We start from the raw sequence: 19489 nt of genomic DNA, 5'->3' as shown, positions 1-19489 counted from the left end.
GTTGGGGTTGGTGAAAGTGCATATGACTTTCGATCTCGAAATGCATCTACTTCAAAAGGAGCGTCATCATCCACTTCAGCAAAAAGAAAGCAATCTTCAGCTCGAACTAGTCTTGTGGATGAAGAAGAGATCAACATTGATGATGAAACTGAAGAAGAAGAAGAAGATACCGATGGATACAAATCAAGTGATGGGGCTGATGACGTAGATTTGGAAGATGAAGATGACGATTAAAATGACAGTTGATATTTCGTCGATCACATTTTGAAAGACTTTTTATTTTATTTTGATTTTTTTTATAATATTTTGTTTATTGTGGCGTGACGTAGATTTGAAAAATGAAAATGACGATTATAATGATATTTGATATTTCATCTATCACATTTTCAAAGACTTTATTTTATTTTGATTTTTTTGATAATATTTTGTTTATTGCGCTTTTTTCCGTAAAGCGTGCGCTTCGCATTGCGCTTTGCGCTTGAAGCCCCAAGACACTTGAGCGCTTTTTTGCGCCTCGTGCTTTTGACAACTATGGCTGGTGATACTCTGATCGAAGATCTATCTTCGAGAACACTATAGCTCCTTGCAACTGATCAAACAAGTCTTCGATTCTAGGAAGTGGGTATTTATTCATGATCGTCACCTTGTTCAACTCTCGGTAATCGATGCACAGTCTCATGCTCCCATCTTTCTTTTTCACAAAGAGCACTGGTGCGCCCCACGGTGAGACACTAGGGCGGATAAATTCGAATCTGTTGCTTGAGTTCCAACATCTCAGCTGGAGCTAATCGGTACGGTGCCTTAGAGATTGGCACAGTGCCTGGCATAAGATCGATTGCAAACTCCACCTCTCTCTCTGGTGGAAGACCTGTGACGTCGTCAGGAAAGACATCTGGGAAGTCTCTGACTACTGGCACATCTGATAATGACGGAGTGGGTATGTCAGGTGCGGAAACAATAATGGCCAAGAAAGCCTGACATCCCTTGGAAATAAGTCTCAGTGCCTGCATGCAAGAGATCATGCGAGGGAAACTTCTCCATGTGGCTTGTTCAAATAGAAACTGCTCCATGCCCAACGGTCTAACCAATGCTGATCTCTTCTGAAAATCAATCAGGACTCTGTTCTTTGTCAGCCAGTCCATTCCCAGAATGATATCAAACTCTGGCATCGGCAACACAATCAAATCGGCATACACTAGGTGGCCTTGCAGCTCGAGATCGATGTCCCTGACCACGCTAGTAGCTGACAATTCTTCCCCTGATGGGACTGTCACTGAATAGCTCACATCGAGTCCAATAGACTTGACGTCCAGGTGACTAGCGAATGTCTCCGAAATAAAGGAGTGGGTGGCTCCTGAGTCTATCAGGGTCTTTGTGGATATTCTCTTTATGAAAATATTTCCGGTCAGTAATGTCGTGTCTGGGTTCGCTTCCTGCGCATGCATGGCGAACACTCTGCCCTGGGTCGGCTGCCTCCACTGTGGGCACTCCTTCAACATGTGGTCACTTGCTCCGCACTTGAAACATTTACCTGACCCATACAAACACTGTCCCGGGTGCTGGCGGATGCACTTCGGGCACACCGGGTGCTCTCCCGGCCTCTGTGGCGCCTTCTGCTGTGGCATAGGACCCTTGCCCTTTGGCGGTCTCTGATAAGGCTTCTTTACTGACTGTCCCTGGAACGGCCTCTTAAACTGAGGTCGCTGCTGCTGCTGTGGAGCCTGATAGGGCCTCTTGCCCTGCATGTCAGCCTCAATATCCCTCTGATCCTGCTCCGCCGCCAAAGCTCTAGACACGGCAATTGCATAAGTCGTAGGACCAGCAACTCGAACATCACGGCGCAAGATCGGCCGCAACCCATCCATGAAGTGCCTCAACTTTCCCTGGGCATCATTAGCTATCAGGGGCACAAAATGGCACCCCCTCTCAAACTTCCTGACAAATTCTGCAATACTGCTGTCTCCCTGTCACAGTGTCATGAATTCCCTGATCAGTCTTGATCGTACTTCTTCAGTGAAGTACTTGGAGTAAAATACCTCCTTAAAGCCATCGCAAGAAAAGGTCTGCAAATTCGCTGCTACGGTACGCGCTCTCCCACCACAGTCTGGCGTCCCCGGTCAGTAGAAATGTGGCACACCTGACCCTATCTGCATCTTGCAACTCCATAAAGGCAAAAATCACCTCGATGGATTTAATTCATCCCTCGGCTATCATCGGGTCGGTGGTCCCCGAAAACTCCTTTGGGCTCATCCGCCTGAACCTCACGTATACTGTTTCTGGTCTGGGTCTCGCCTCTGTGTTTGCCGCAGCCTGGTTCCCCGCAAACTGTGCGAAGAACTGCGTAATACCTGCGAGCATCTGCGCCTGCATATCCGAAGGTGGAGGTGGGGGATTGGCCCTCCCCTCATCTCGAGGCTCTCGGTCCTCTCTGTCCTCCTCCCTTGCTTCTCGGTTAACCATACGTCTAGGAGGCATACTGTTCCAACAATTTACCCAACACGTAAACCCAATATGCATGAACATGACATCAATAGCATACGATGCACGTAATTTGAACTTGAAACATAGACATGCTGAAATCATGACTTAATGCTTAGTACACAACATAACTCAAAACTTTAAAACTTACAGACTTGAGGTGTGACTTCGTGAGCTTCTTGCAACTGGCAGTAGACATAACCTTTTACAAGAAAACCGCTCTGATACCAACTGTAACGTACCGTACTTTTAACTACTTAAAATTTGCGGAAAAATAAAAATTTTCATAAATGAATCGTGAACCATCAAAATTCGATGAAACAGACTGTCCAACCCCAAAGTAGTTGCATGAAAGATCTCAAAGTAAAGTTTATCAAAGGTATTTGCTTAAAATCTCATAACCAGTAACATAAATCAGAGTACTTTTAAACATTCATAAAAACTTAAAACTTGACGGTCCTCGGGTTTAGCCTCCCACTTAGTCCAAGCCAGTTCCTTGGTCCCCACCCCTAGTCTCCTCCAAGTCATCCTCACCAGAATCGATCAAGTCTAGTGAGTCTAAAGACTCAACACGTATAAATTGGAAGTAGCGAGTAATACGTAATAAAATCACATACAACTTTAAAATAAAACGTACATACTGGAACTTGAATTTGCATACCCAAAGCTTGAACAAACGTGCTCACTTGTTTTTCATATCCTCATTGTTTTGTAAGAATGGGTGGTGTGATCGTCATCATCCATGCCTCAGTGTCAAACTTGTGTCCGTTGGCTGCAGGGCTGTCTTTTCTAATTGGGTTAACCCCCAAACCTTTGTGTCATAGAAGTGGTACAAAGCATGGGGATCCTGTTGGAGGTGGGACCCAAAAGATTCCTTCTATTTGAGTTTACTATTAGTTTAGTACCTCTAGTATTTCTTAAATGCACGATGATGGTTCTTGAGCTATGAAATTTTGTGTTTGTGATACGTATTATGATTGAGAACTAAAACAAATAGTAGTAATATTTGTGTTGGACAGATTATTGTAATTAGGTAAATTAGTAGAAATAGTAGTTGGTTAGGATGTTAGAGAGTACGACTATATCAGTGTTAAATTGTTATATTTGGAGGGCACCGAATGCTTGAAAGCTCCCCTTTCTCAAAGCTTTTTTCCCTCTTATGCTGTTTCCCCACCTTGTTCTTTTTCAGACTCCTTTTCTACAATTTCTGGGAGTTGAACACTCACTCGAACTTGTGTCTATTGTTACGTTTTAGATCCTATCAGTTTTTTTTTTTTTTTCATGCTCGTGTTGCTAATATTCTTTGGTACTTTCATTATGTAAACATGTCTGTTTCAGTTTAGCCGCCGGTCTAACATTTTAGAGTATGGGGTTTGTTCAAATTTTGCCTCTTTTTAACTTGTTAGATCCATTGCTGTGCTAATGTCTGTGTTATGCTGGAAATCAAAATTCTCTAATATGAGGAATTTTATTTATGTTGTCTTCTGTACAGTTAGTGACGTCGACTTGTATGGTTCTCCCCGGCGCTGTGGTGGCCAAGGTTATATACTTTCCGGCAGGTAAGCGTCAGTCATCTCTAGCATTCTCATATCAATGCATTGCAATATCCAACGTTTTCCATTTCCCTAATATTCAGTCAAAAAATCTTGCCGTAGTGTAAATTGTCTATATTTACCTTTTATCATTCTTTTTTATATTATTATTTTTTTCTTTTTAAGGTTTGATTGATAAAACTGATTCTCATTCTCCCTTCTTTCAAGTTTTGCTGATCATCTTTACATCCATTTTGAAAACCATATTTTCTGAAAAATTCATACTTCCTTTTTCACGTTAAGAAACTAATCCGAAAGTGAAAATTTATTTTTTCAAAGGAAAAGACAAATTTTCACTTTCGGATTGTTAGATCCATTCCTGTGCTAATGTCTGTGTTATGCTGGAAATCAAAATTCTCTAATATGAGGAATTTTATTTATGTTGTCTTCTGTACAGTTAGTGACGTCGACTTGTATGGTTCTCCCCGGCGCTGTGGTGGCCAAGGTGATATACTTTCCGACAGGTAAGCGTCAGTCATCTCTAGCATTCTCATATCAATGCATTGCAATATCCAACGTTTTCCATTTCCCTTTCAGTCAAAAAATCTTTCCGTAGTGTAAATTGTCTATATTTACCTTTTATCATTCTTTTTTATATTATTATTTTTTTCTTTTTAAGGTTTGATTGATAAAACTGATTCTCATTCTCCCTTCTTTCAAGTTTTGCTGATCATCTTTACATCCATTTTGAAAACCATATTTTCTGAAAAATTCATACTTCCTTTTTCACGTTACGAAACTAATCCGAAAGTGAAAATTTGTCTTTTCCTTTGAAAAGAATGATACACAACAGTTGGGCAGCGTATGCACCTTGGTGAAATCGTAATTATAAGAGTTTTCCTCATCCAAGGCTCAAGAAGTTCAAAATTTTAGCCCAAGTTACCGTTAAGAGTTCACAATCGTCTTTGGTTCTGTTTCCAGTGTAGCACTATTTCTTTCATGGGCACGGCAGTCTGCTGCCGTAGAGAAGCTGGGTGACAGTCCCATGATACTGGGGTGTATTGCTGGTTCTGTTCTGTTAAGAAAAGCTGCTTCACTCGTATTTGAGATTAAAAGAAGATCTACTCTGACTCTGATATAATCGAACACTTGGGGACAAGGTAACCTTCCACCAAAATGATCGTAACACTTTTCGAAACCATTATGAGTAACGAACGTACGAGAACGTACGAGCTGATTAATGAACCTTTTGTTCTGCAGTTTGGAGGGAATCTGTCCGGTGTCTCGATGAGAACACAGTGGTGTTTCTGCTACCTTGATCCTCTTTTTTTTCGATGTTGGATTGAAAAGAGAGGTTTGGACATAGCTACCGTGGAAAGTATTTGTAATAAATTCGAATTTGAACTCTACAAAAACGTCGTGGGGACAAATTATAATAATCAGCTGTAAAATACCTCTCCGAGGTAATTGGTTCAGCTTGCCTGGAGCTTTGTTATTCATTTCCCTTCCCGTGTTAGATCTCGGTTTTCTCGTGCCCCAAACGCAGCAGAAGTTTTAAAAATTTTATTTTATTTTGACAATCAAAATATGTTTTGTTTGGGCACTAGTATGGTTTATTGAATCAACATTCATAGGGCATAAGAATTTTATACCTTTGGTGATTAAATCACTTGGCTCCAACTGATCTGGTATGACGGATCTAGCTCTTGATGAATCCCTATGAACTTTCTTCAAAAGGCTCCTTTCTTTTTTTTCTAATCAGGTCCACGACTAGATGATCAGTTCCTCTTCCAATTTGCACTACAAAATTGGGAGAAGTTTTGCGTTGGAGATCAAGATTTGAGAGACGGCTTAATCTTTTCTCCAAAGAGAAGTGGCCGAATTTTTGAAGAGAAAAGTGTTGTGATTTTTGAAAAACTAACTATGGGGTGGAGACTAGGGTTTTCAAAAATTGTGAATGAATTAAATTAAACTCTAAGCATAATACACATATATATAAACTTAGGGTCTATTAATTAAATTAAATACTTAATGGGCTTAATCAATTAATTATTCGAGTCCAACTAGTTTAATTAATTAATTAATCTTTTAAAGTCCAATTAAGAACCTTAATAATATGTATGTTGGCCTTGTACTCCTACAAGCCTATTATATATATACTCATTACATTTAATTTAATCCCCTTATAAATTCAACATTTGAATTTATCACCTCCAAAATTTAATATTTAATAAACTCAACTTTTGAGTTTAATAAATTAAATCCTCAAATTTTATAAATTCAACTCCTAGAATTTATTCTCTCCAAATTTCATAAATTCAACTTCTTAAATTTATTATCTTATAAATTCAACTCCTTGAATTTATTTTCTCAAAATTTATTTATCATAAATTCAACTCCTTGAATTTACTATATCATAAAATAAATTCAACTCCTTGAACTTATTCTATCAACGGGAACAAATGATCCAGTGCTTGTGTGACCCTCAATGGTTCAGGGATACAGCTAGCCGTGGGTTCACAACTCCTTGTGATTCAGAACATAATCTTTTATTCGGGCTTACCCTAATTTGCCCCTTTCTATGTATCAACAATTGACCATAAGAATGTTAGAAATCATATTTCTGATTAGACCCATCGAACCATGGTAAGAGCGTCTAGTAGCATCGCCCCATGATTCCCTAGGTATCACTGATAGTGCCTGCAATAACCAGTCGATTATGATTAGCGTACAGTACGGTCCTTTCATCTCATATATCCCGATCGAATCTGCAACCATTGGTTCATCGAGGGTTGCATGATAATTCGATAACTATGTGATACATATAAATAATGGCATCGCATGTACTATTGGAGAACTCCTTCTCTAACATACATTTCATACTCTGGCCAGATATTCCACGCACTATTATTTCATCAGATCACATAGGATATCAACACCCATAGGTGAGCGGTGAATCCCTGACTACAATACACTGGCTCCTATATGTGTCGTAACTGTACCCAACCTCGCCACCTGATGACTCTCCTGGAGCCGGTAAACGAGTCAAAGCACAGCCCTAGTATATAGAGCCTCAGTGTGTCATGGGTCGTAAGGACTAATGGTGTACAATCATAACCACGGACTTATCCTCTCGATGAATGATAACCACTTGAAATGTCCGAGGGAGGGTTGTTCGGTATAATCATCATATGACTACCCATCTGCATGTTTGGACATCTCTATGCCCTTACCAAGAAACGCAGTACACAACATCACAGATGCTAGTCTCGAGCTCAAACGACCTTTATCCATGTTTTAGGCGGGTGAATCGACTAGGAACGAATTTAGATCATACAGTGATTACAAATGAGTTTCAACATCGATTAAAGTATAATCAAGGACTTTATCTATGCTGATTGCATGGGTATACAAATAAAGTAAAACAAGACCATGAAAAGTTAAATTATATTAAATAAAGATTGTTTATTACACTTAAGTCAATAAATTCTCTAGCCAATCGTTGGCTTGCAGGGCATCTACTCTAACAATCTCCCACTTGCCCTAGAGCCAACTACCCATAACTTTAATCACATTGCTTTGCGATGCTTCTCAAACAATGGTTCTGGCAAGGGCTTTGTAAGTGGATCAACAACATTATCTGCAGAGGGGACTCTTTCAACTGATATATCTCCTCTTCCCACAATCTCCCGGATGATATGGAACTTCCTCAGTACATGTTTGGATCGCTGATGAGACCTTGGTTCCCTTGCTTGCGCAACGGCACCAGTGTTGTCGCAGTACACCGGGACTTGATCAACTTCATTAGGAATAACGTCCAACTCTTGGACAAAATTCCTTATCCAAACTGCCTCTTTGGCTACAACAGATGCATCGATGTATTCAGCTTCAGTGGTGGAATCCGCAACGGTATCTTGCTTGGAACTTTTCCAAGAGACAGCCGCACCATCTAGCATGAATACAAAACCAGAGGTCGATTTCGAATCATCTACATCACATTGGAAGCTAGAATCAGTGTAGCCTTTCAATTTTAATTTTCCACCCTCATAGACCATGAACAAGTTCTTAGTCTTTCTCAAGTACTTAAGAATATCTTTCATGGTCTTCCAATGAATTTGACCAGGGTTCGCCTGATATCTGCTTGTAACAGTTAGAGTGTAAGCAACATCGGGACGTGTCGATATCATATCATACATGATACTACCAATGGCTGACGCATATGGAATACGTGTCATCATCTCTATCTCTTCATCAATTTTGGGACACATAGCTTTAGATAGAGTAACACCATGACACATTGGTAAGTATCATCTCTTGGACTCTTCCATAGAGTATCGCTTCAAAATGGTATCGATATAAATGGCTTGGGTGACTCCCAGCATCCTCTTTTGAGCTATCTCTATAGATTTGTATTCCCAATACATAGAATGCTTCACCCATGTCTTTCATGGAGAATTTACTTGCTAACCATACTTTAGTTGATTGCAGTAGTCCTACATCATTTCTAATTAGTAGGATGTCATCAACATAAAACATAAGGAATGTCACTGCACTCCCACTAACTTTCTTGTACACACATGGTTCCTCAGGATTCTTAGCAAAATCAAAATCTTTCATAGTGTTATCAAATCTGAGGTTCCAACTCTTTGACGCCTGCTTGAGACCATATATTGATCTATGAAGTTTGCATACCTTATGCTCACTTCCACTGATGTGTATCCCTCAGGTTGAGACATATAAATTTCTTCTTTGATGTCTCCATTGAGGAATGCAGTCTTTACATCCATTTGTCATATCTCATAGTCATACCATGTTGCTATGGCTAGTAGTATTCTAATTGACTTAAACATAGCAACTGGTGAAAAAATTTTCTCATAGACAACTCCTTGCCTTTGAGTATAACCTTTTGCAACCAGTCTTACTTTGAAGGTCAATACCTTCCAATCCGCCCCAAGCTTTCTTTTGTAGATCCATTTGCATCCTATGGGAACGATTCCCTCAGGTGGATCCACCAATGTCCAGACTTGGTTTGAATACATAGAGTCCATTTCAGACTGCATGGCTTCAAGCCATTTGGTTGAATTAGTATCATATATTGCTTCTTTGAAATTCATTGGATCACATCCAACACAATGCTCATCACGGCTTTGTTCATGAAGAAGCGTATATCTTGCAGGTGGTCTAATAACCCTATCAAACCTTCTAGGAGCTTGTACTTCAACTACTGGTTGCTGAGAAATGGGTTCAACTTCTATAGTTGAGGGAGTATCTTGAATTTCTTCAAGTTCTATCATCTTGCCTTTTCTATCTAGTTGAAATTTCTTTTCCAAAAAGGTGGTATTTCTTGAAATAAACACTTTTGCTTCATTGGGATGATAGGAATAATATCCAACAGAATTCTTTGGATATCCTACAAAGTAGCACAAAGTGGATCTACTATCCAATTTGTCTCCCACTGTCTGCTTCACGTAAGCAGGACATCCCCATATTCTCATGTAAGAATATTTGGAAGTTTTTCCCATCCATATCTCATATGGTGTTTTATACACTGCTTTAGTATGGACTTTATTCAACAACATTGCTGCAGTTTCAAGCGCAAAGCCCCAAAACTTTGTAGGCAATTCAGTGAATCCCATCATAGATCGAACCATGTCCATCAAGGTTCGATTACGATGTTCAGAGACGCCATTCAATTGTGGTGTTGCTGGTGGAGTCCACTGTGAGAGAATCTCATTCTCTTTTAGATAACCCAAAAATTCAGCACTCAAGTATTCTCCATCTCGATCAGATCGAAGTGTCTTAATACTCCTTTCTAGCTGTTTTCCTATTTCAGATCTGAATTATTTGAACCTTTCAAATGCTTCAGATTTGTGTTTCATAAACATACCCATACCTCGAATGGTCATCAGTAAAGGTAATGAAGTAGGATTGCCCATATTTTGTGCTAACACTTAGCGGGCCACAAATGTCTGTGTGAATCAAATCCAATAAACCATGCGCACGTTCCACGTTTCCATTGAATGGAGTCTGTCATTTTTCCTTTTAGACAGGATTTACAAGTAGGTAGAGAATTTATGTCTGACAAGTCAAACATGTCTTCTCCCACTAGTTTGTGCATCCTTCTTTGGAAAATGTGACATAGTCTAGCGTGCCATATTTGTGTGGGATTTGGATCATCTAACTTTCTTTTGTTTGTTGTTGAAATCATGTTTACTTGGACATTCACTTATCATTTCCAGAACATTTCTGGCACATATAATTTCTTATGTCCGGACTTCTTGCAATGAAATAAGTATGTTTTAACTTATCTGGCTTTGTAGGCCTTTTAAGTGTCCTTCATAGTTTGCCTCTTATTGGGTTTGTTTTTCTTGTGAGGGGCAGGACATTTCTTTTCCTTACCTTGTGGGCCATTTTTCGTCTGACGAGAGGCCCATTAGAAAAACAACAATTACATGTTTTATGGTGATCTTATAAGTTATAAGCATATTGACTAACTCTTCGAGGCTATCATTTATCTTATTCAAATTGAAGTTCACCATAACCCCGTCAAATGAGGAAGAGTGAGACAACAAATTGATGTTATCTAGTAATTTGTTAGGAATCACAAATTCCAGGCCCACCACATTCTCAATAAGCCCAATCATATGTACACCACGCTTATGGGCCAGAGCCCCATCCTGCATGCATGTAGTCATGAGCTTTTAAAAATGGTGTGCATCATTGTACGAGTTTCATGTACCATGCAACTCTTGCATGTGTATTCGAATGTCAGCAGCATTCAACATTTCCTCAAACTGTCCCTACAGTTCATTTCACATAAAAGCGAGCACATTACACTTTAGCTTGCACACTATGGTCCCACCATTTTGTATGCATTGTCAGTTCAACAAGACTGACATTAGTGTGTATGTCATTTTCTCCGAATTTAGAACAATTTTTCCAACCAGTCTTGAAAATTAGATTTGGTTAGCTTGTTAATAACAAAAATGGATTACGTGACGAAATCGAAAATATACTGATATAAAAACAGAATAATGGTTGCTGATTATTTTAAAATAATTTTAAGATATAAAATATGGATTTTATTTTATAAATTTTCCTCTCGCTATTTTGACATTTTCACCACCCTCTGATGAAAAAGAAAAATCGTATTTCCTTAGTAGGCACGTAGAGTCCAATTAGCCAATTATAATCCCTAATAATATCAGCCAATTATAATTTCTAAAAGGTAGAATCCAATTGCATCCATATACAACCTCCGCGTGTTTTGCCTCACGTTTAATAAGGACCCAATAATATGACGCCGTTTATTTTCGCGTGTCAAAGCGACCCATCAATATTGAATTGTAGTAGACGGTCGCCATGAGTTCCCCCAATAATATGAGCCGAAGTCATGGGAGTTTCACTCAATTCACATCATATGTCTGGTGGAAGTCACAGTTTTCCGGCGTCCAGACCTCCCCAATAATATGAGCCAGACACTGTCCGCGGGTAGCAATCAACATGCAAACACGGTTGATGGAAGGCAAGAAAAAATTAAACTCTTTTAATTTTTACTTTTACGATTTGATATGAATTTTGAATCATATTCAAAATGAAGGATTTTAATTTTAAAATTGTCTCATCATTTTAATTTTTAAAATCGCGTGCCACGAGTTTGTATGTTTGCCGGATCCATGCAACTATAATATCTAATAATATACATAATGCATACTACTACATATCGCAAATATATCATAATATGACACTCAACAATAAATAAGGATGATCGATCGCCAACACTATTAGATCCATGTGAGCCATACATGGATCCAGGTCCAAAACCTAGGTGAATCCAGGGATGCAAATGCAACTATTACAAGTGCTTTCAATATTTTATTCCCTTACCTTATGGGCCATTTTTCGTCTGACGAGAGACCCATTAGAAAAACAACAATTACATGTTTTATGGTGATCTCATAAGTTATAAGCATATTGACTAGTTCTTCAAGGCTATCATCTATCTTATTCAAATTGAAGTTCACCATAACCCCGTCAAATGAGGAAGAGTAAGACAACAAATTGATGTTATCTAGTAATTTGTTAGGAATCACAAATTCCAGGCCCACGCGCGGTCTGTTCTGGGCAGATCCGAAAATATTTTTTTTCTGGAAAAAAAATAATTTTTATGGTGCTATAATTTTCTGAAAAATTTTCTTGTGTGGTTAGAAATAAATTATTCAATATCAAAACCATACGATATAGAAAAAACCTTGGCTCTGATACCAATGTTGGATCTCAGTTTTCTCGTGCCCAAAACGCAGCGGAAGTTTTAAAAATTTTATTTTATTTTGACAATCAAAATATGTTTTGTTTGGGCACTAGTATGGTTTATTGAATCAACATTCATAGGGCATAAGAATTTTATACCTTTGGTGATTAAATCACTTGGCTCCAAATGATCCGGTATGACGGATCTAGCTCTTGATGAATCCCTACGAACTTTATTCAAGAGACTCCTTTCTTTTTCTTCTAATCAGGTCCACGACTAGATGATCTCTTCCTCTTCCAATTTGCACTAGAAAATTGGGAGAAGTTTTGAGTTGGAGATCAAGGTTTGAGAGACAGCTCAATCTTTTCCCCAAAGAGAAGTGGCCGAATTTTTGAAGAGAAAATTGTTGTGATTTTCGAAAAACTCACTATGAGGTGGAGGCTAGGATTTTCAAAAATTGTAAATGAATTAAATTAAACTCTAAGCATAATACACATATATATAAGCTTAGGGCCCATTAATTAAATTAAATACTTAATTGACTTAATCAATTAATTATTTTAGTCCAACTAATTTAATTAATTAATTAATCTTTTAAAGTTCAATTAAGAACCTTAATAATATGTATGTTGGTCTTGTATTTCTACAAGCCCATTATACATATACTCATTACATTTAATTTAATCCCCTTATAAATTCAACATTTGAATTTAATATTTAAATTATAAATTCAACTCCTTGAATTTATCACCTCCAAAATTTAATATTTAATAAACTCAACTTTTGAGCTTAATAAATTAAATCCTCAAATTTTATAAAGTCAACTCCTAGAATTTATTCTCTCCAAATTTCATAAATTCAACTTCATGAATTTATTATCTTATAAATTCAACTCCTTGAATTTATTTTCTCAAAATTTAATTATTATAAATTCAACTCCTTGAATTTACTATATCATAATATAAATTCAACTCCTTGAATTTATTCTCTCAATAGGAACAAACGATCCAGTGCTTGTGTGACACTCAATGGTTCAGGGATACATCTAGCCGTGAGTTCACAACTCTTGTGATTCAGGACATAATCATTTATTCGGGCTTACCCTTATTTGCCACATTCTATGTATCAACAATTGATCATAGGAATGTCAGAAATCATATTTCTGATTAGACCCATCGAACCATGATAAGAGCGTCTAGTAGCATCGCCCCATGATTTCCTGGGTATCACTGATAGTGCCTGCAAGAACCAGTCGATTATGATTAGCGTACAGTACGATCCCTTCATCTCATATATCCCGATCGAATCTGCAACCATTGGTTCATCGAGGGTTGCATAATAATTCGATAAATATGTGATACGTATAAATAATGGCATCGCATGTACTATTGGAGAACTCCTTCTCTAACGTACATCTCATACTTTGGCCAGAGATTCCATGCACTATTATTTCATCAGATCACATAAGATATCCACACACATAGGTGAGCGGTGAATCCCCGACTATAATGCACTGGCTCCTATATGTGTCGCAACTGTAGCCAACCTCGCCACCTGATGACTCTTCTGGAGCCGGTAAACGAGTCAAAGCACAGCCCTAGCATATAGAGCCTCGGTGTTGTCCCGGGTCGTAAGGACTAATGGTGTACAATCATAACCACGGACTTGTCCTCTCGATGAATGATAACCACTTGAAAAGTCCGAGGGAGGGTTGTTCGGTATAATCATCATATGACTACCCATCTGCATGTTTGGACATCTCTATGCCCTTACCAAAAAACGCAGTACACAACATCACAGATGCTAGTCTCGAGCTCAAACGACCTTAACATGACGGCTGAATCGACTAAGAACGAATTTAGATCATACAATGTTTACAAATGAGTTTCTAACATCGAATTACGATTCATTTGTATTAAAGTATAATCAAGAACTTTATCTATGCTGATTGCATGGGTATACAAATAAAGTAAAACAAGACCATGAAAAGTTAAATTATATTAAAATAAAGATTGTTTATTACACTTGAGTCAATAAATCCCTAGCCAATCGTTGGCTTGCAGGTTATCTACTCTAACACCCCGCTCTCACTACATCAAAACGTGATGGGGCTATTTTTGATGAGGAAATAAAGAGGGGGACAAGAAAACTTTCTGGACCATGCATCATTCTTATTTTCCATGTTTTCCCGTTCGGCATCCGAACACAATGTTAGATTTTTCTTGGACAGAGAAAAACGAAAGAAAAATGGTCTATTCTTGATTTTCCGCCGTTTGGAAACGTAACACAAACTTGATTACATGAATCAAAAAGATGACTGACCATACATAGACGAAAATGGTTGAAGCGCACTTTTGGAAGAAACGAGCAACAAGCCTAATACAAAATCAATGACGAGGGACTCCAATCCACTGATTTACATGGCTCTTACATATGGCTTGAGCTCCTCACCTTATCATTGAGTAACAGACAATAGAACTTTCGACCACCTTTTATTCCGTGGTTGCAAGAAGACTTGGCCCCTCCACCTGGAACACCCAAACACATAGGTCATCATCAGCAAGAGATCGGAAAAAAATATGTGGCTTCAAGGGCCATGCTTTTTGAAGTTGGATCTGTCAATTTTTCAGCTAATGGATTCAATACACATCAGAAATACTCTGATAGATGTTCAATATGGTCCCCATTTTGTCACTATTCTTCTCATGATACAATTTTTATAAATTTTTCAATCTTGTTCTATCTACATGCAAGAATAATTGGATAGGGTCATCCTTTGTGTATACAAATGTTAAGTATCCATTTAGAACAATTGTTCATAAAATTTAAACATTTTTTTAATGTGCGGGTTCGGTTTCATCTTCATGATATGTCCCGCGTTTGTCCGGGTTTTATTTATGAACAATAAATCAGTAGGTGCAATGGTAATAACGCATAAATCCCAGAAGAAAAGTTCAAGACTTGGTTGACTTTCTACAATGCAGAGCGTAGGATTTATTTTCACGTGAAAAGGAAATTTGGCCATACATAAAGGCGTGTTAGTTAAATCGCCCTGCAGGTTGCGCCTTTATTTAAATAGATCAGTGGCCTCAGATAATATGTTATCTTGGATCTTATCAAACAGAATCTCCCAAGAATATACCAAGGTCGTCTTCTTGGTATATTCTTGGGAGATTCTGTTTAATATATATATATATATATTTGTATGTATATATATTTGTATGTATGCATAAAGTTATGTAGCAAGCAAACGAGCATAATCAACAGAGAAGAAAAATTGATATTACCATGAATTTTGCTCCCCATATTTCTTCTTCTTGAGCAGGAACAGCCGTGATCTTGTTTTTTGGATTCTCGTAGCTTCGAAGTTCGCCAACTGCCGTGGAAAAGAAGCATCCTGAAAGATCAAGAAAGAGATTCATGGTTAAATAGGATAGGATAATAACTTGTTTTCTGTTGTTTGTAATTTAAAATGACGTCTCAATTATGATTCTCTGCAACAAGAGGTGGTTTATCAAACATCAAATCAAGGCAAAAATTGCGATACAAAGCGCGACATCACTTTTGAAGCGATAGAAGTATTGCCTAAGTTTATATTTTTGCAATTTTATTCATACGTTGCAGTTTGCGCACTCACCTTGTGGGAAAGAAGCAAGTGACTTTCCACAAGCGCCCTTAAGCAAATCAGCATCATTGGCAAATGCTACATACCCATCAGCGGTGATTCCCCAATAAAGAGGAACCTTGGCCAATTGGTCCTGTCAAAACACCACCAACTTAAATTTGTAAGTGGATGCCACTTAAATTAAATAAGCTTTAACTAGGCAATTGGTTAGTGTGAGTACAGTAGCAACAAACAAAGTGGAAGTGGATTTGTCGAAAACGATGAAGGCGAAATTCCCTTGGAGGTGTCCAACAACATGGTTTGGAGGATAAGGTGCTCGATCACGAAGCGCCTTATATGCCTCTATCATTAACAGAACCTCATTTGCGGATTTTGCTAGCCCATACTGTTGCTTCAGACTACCCATGTTGTCGAGTACTCCTTCAAACAAGCAGAATATGTCGTCCTTAACAGCAAATGATCTGCCATATGATCAGCCCAACTAAGTTCAAGATTCATAATTTAAAAGACAGAGATATGCAAACAAAGCAACATTTAAGAAAATCTACAGCATTGCTAAAGCCGATCAAGCCAACCAAATTTTTTTATCGCAGTAATTTTGCCAAGTCTCGGCATCTGACTTTCGCTGCCTTATGCTATAAATCATGACCAGTCGGTAGAGTGTTTTCAATCTCCTATGCACGTTAGAAGTTACAACTACCTATCTGCACTAGGCAGACTATCGTTTAATTTTCAAGACCTTGCCCTCATGGAAGAAAAGCAATTAAAGTAAACGGCCTTTAACATTAAAAAATAAAAAATAAAAAACCAAAAACAATGGTATTGGTGTAATCAAGAAGCGTCGGGATATTATTAGAATTTAAAAGAAGAATTCAATAAATCGCTAACAATCTTTGGCCGGATTCCAATACACCTTCCAAAGTTGGGACAGCGATATCCTTGGTTAATTTTCTACTGCATCTGTCCTGCTTCTGATATAATAATCGCCAACTCTTAATTTTTGTTGAAATTTCAAGTAAGCTACACAAATTTCTCATATTTATGTCGCAATCAGTATATGGTCATCATTTCAGAGAACTTCGACTCATAGGAGCTGATAAAGTAATATGTGAATCGAATTTCAACTAAACATCCAATCAATAACATCACACCAAGCCTGAATAATCTTATCGAAAAACATAATTTTCATTTTAGTTTTTATTATATTATCAGTTCCGCTTCCGGCCTATATGACTGGAAAATAAGATCAATATTGTTAGAACGGAAACTGCAAGACGATAATCAGTCAAAAGCTTCTTTCATCGATCACGATACAGCAGAATACTGGCACGAATAACTATTAGATTAACTGCTACGCACATACTGCAAAAGCACACTGTTTTTACATCTGAATTCGGTCTAATTAATTACCCGATTACCTTTTCCAATGTCAGGAGTATAATTTAGACAAAGACTCCTATGCATCAAACACAAGGTTTGGTATAAATAAACAATCCTTATCCACCACAGCTCAATCGCCGAATAAAGATCGCCAAGATCATCACCTCGATACCATAATTCCGCATCCAAAAGAATTTCCTAATTACAGTTAGCTAACAAACTTTTGCAAATTTTCAGTCCGAGACGTCACGTACCTAGGCTGCATAGCGGACTGGTTATGGTGAGTGTAGGCCATCTGCACAGCGTCCCCGATCTGCACGGAAACCGCCGAAAAATTGGCCTCCACGAACCGCGCCACCAGCTTATCCGCCGTGACTTTCGGCGACGGCGTCCTGCTCCCCGCCGCCACCAGCTCGTCCGGAGGCGACACGATCGAGCTGCTGAAAACACCTAGCATCTTAGTTGTCTATATATCCACAGACTTATTGGCACATGCAAACAAGTCACAAACAATCAATGTATTTCTCCCTCTTTCTTTTTATCTCTGGTGAATAATTGGGAATAATGGAGGACTGTTGTTTTGGATTTATAGAAAGAAAGTGAGGGCTTATTTGTCATTTTAAAAGGGATTATTCTTCTTGGTTTTATCATTTGGCCCCTATAATATATTTGTTTTTCACAATCTCCTCCAACCAATATTTTAAGATTAATAAAATAATTTTTTAAAAAAAAGTTTGGGGCCTTGGACAGTGATTTGTTAATATTGGGTTTTGAATAAGATATGTCATCCTAAAAATTTGAATATTGATCCTTAAAAAGCACTTGCAAATTCATAGCTCTTACTTTAATTTTTTATTTAAAATAAAAACTCTGCTATTATTTATTAGTGTTCTAAAAAGCGTCGTCAAGACAAACATTTGGTGAATTTTTATCGTCCCCATTTTTAGAATGTAGATGTGAGTGCTGTTAAAAAAATTGATCGTCTATGCTGCCTAAACAACTCAAAATCCACATGAACAACCGCCTAATATAATAAATAAATTTTTTTAAAAGAAATTATTATTCGGAATATTTTTCAATCAATTTGAAATAGGTAAAGAAGTTAAATATCTCATTGATTTTATATTTGAATGCTATATGGATATATCATACGTATATCATCTCATCAACAAGCCAAATGATGTCTATGTATTATACAAAATAAAGATATCGTCACCGCTTGAGTAAAATGACATATGCAACTCCACTTTGAAAAAGATCGTAAGGTCCAAAATGTGATAACGTAATACAACTGCATGTAAATCTAGGATAAATGGAAAATGTCTAATTAAATTATTTTAAATGCATTAATTAAATGTGGTAGTCATTTTTACATGATTAAAATATGGTTTTCTATTAGAATACATAAAATTGTGTTCTTAAGGGTTATTCGAGATGCGATCGAGGAACGGAGACCGGAGACTGTAAAGGAAAAATATTTTTTATTAAATGATTATTTTTAATTATTTAATATGGGGTATATTTAACATGAGATTTTCGAAAATGAGGCCTTTTGATATGTTTTTACGCGTCGAGTCGTATTTTAAACATGTAATCGATTTTTGACGAAAACAGGGACATTCTGGATGCTCGGTTAATATTTTCGAAAACTTTTCTAAACGAAATAATTTTCTTAGATTCTAATGGACCTGATGGGCCTATTATACTAGGGTTATTGAGCATAAACTCCTACCCAAGTTTTTTATATCAAATCTTTGAAATCCCTAAGCCCCTAAACCTACAAAAACTCATTCTCAAACACTAGGACTCTCCCCTAGTAGCTGAACACCAAACACACACTCATGTTTTGAGGCTTTGCACGTCAGTTTTGAAGAATAAAAGCGCAGCAAGGTCTCCCCATCTATCCGCCAACATCCCTCGCGTCAAGGATTGTTTTTCGTGCGTAAAACATGCAAAGACACGCTTTAATCTTCCTTTACTCATCATTCATATCACATTATGCGTGATTATATATGTGTACATGAAAAATATGATCTCCTCTTATTTGTTTTCGTTTCTATGGCATATAAATATTAAAACTTAAGTTTTCATGCTTTTAAATTCATATTAATGATGCACAAAGGGGGCTGCCAGGTTAGGGACCATATGGGCACGATTTAGGGACGGTTTACGAGGCTTAGATGAGGCTGCACAAGGGCTGGACGTGAAGGAATAAGAGTTGAA

The 19489-nt window shown here is 37.7% G+C and overlaps 1 protein-coding gene across 1 annotated transcript; it reads right to left on the bottom strand.

Annotated features, from left to right (window-relative positions):
• Window positions 1-14499: 14499 nt before the first annotated feature.
• On the bottom strand, window positions 14500-17834 carry LOC142504616 (stem-specific protein TSJT1-like). Its single transcript, XM_075617484.1, has 5 exons — window positions 17521-17834; window positions 16107-16347; window positions 15899-16019; window positions 15549-15658; window positions 14500-14789 (listed from the first exon to the last, which is right to left on the bottom strand). Exons 1-5 carry the CDS (start codon window positions 17721-17723, stop codon window positions 14754-14756), a joined length of 711 nt encoding a protein of 236 aa, XP_075473599.1. The 5' UTR covers window positions 17724-17834; the 3' UTR covers window positions 14500-14753.
• Window positions 17835-19489: the final 1655 nt, after the last annotated feature.

The sequence above is a fragment of the Primulina tabacum genome, chromosome 9, assembly GCF_025594145.1.
Source record: "Primulina tabacum isolate GXHZ01 chromosome 9, ASM2559414v2, whole genome shotgun sequence".
NCBI classification, from domain to species: domain Eukaryota; kingdom Viridiplantae; phylum Streptophyta; class Magnoliopsida; order Lamiales; family Gesneriaceae; genus Primulina; species Primulina tabacum.
The sequence above is the reverse complement of the archived record's forward strand: the minus strand, read 5'-3'. Positions and strand labels throughout refer to the sequence as shown.

Bases quoted from the DNA above. Each gene is read 5' to 3' on its own strand.
- LOC142504616 (XM_075617484.1), bottom strand. From the start codon at position 17,723: ATGCTAGGTGTTTTCAGCAGCTCGATCGTGTCGCCTCCGGACGAGCTG. The intron at 16,020-16,106 runs GTACTCACACTA...GTGTTTTGACAG, and splicing joins CCACTTTGTTTGTTGCTACT to GACCAATTGGCCAAGGTTCC. The intron at 15,659-15,898 runs GTGAGTGCGCAA...TTGATCTTTCAG, and splicing joins ACTTGCTTCTTTCCCACAAG to GATGCTTCTTTTCCACGGCA.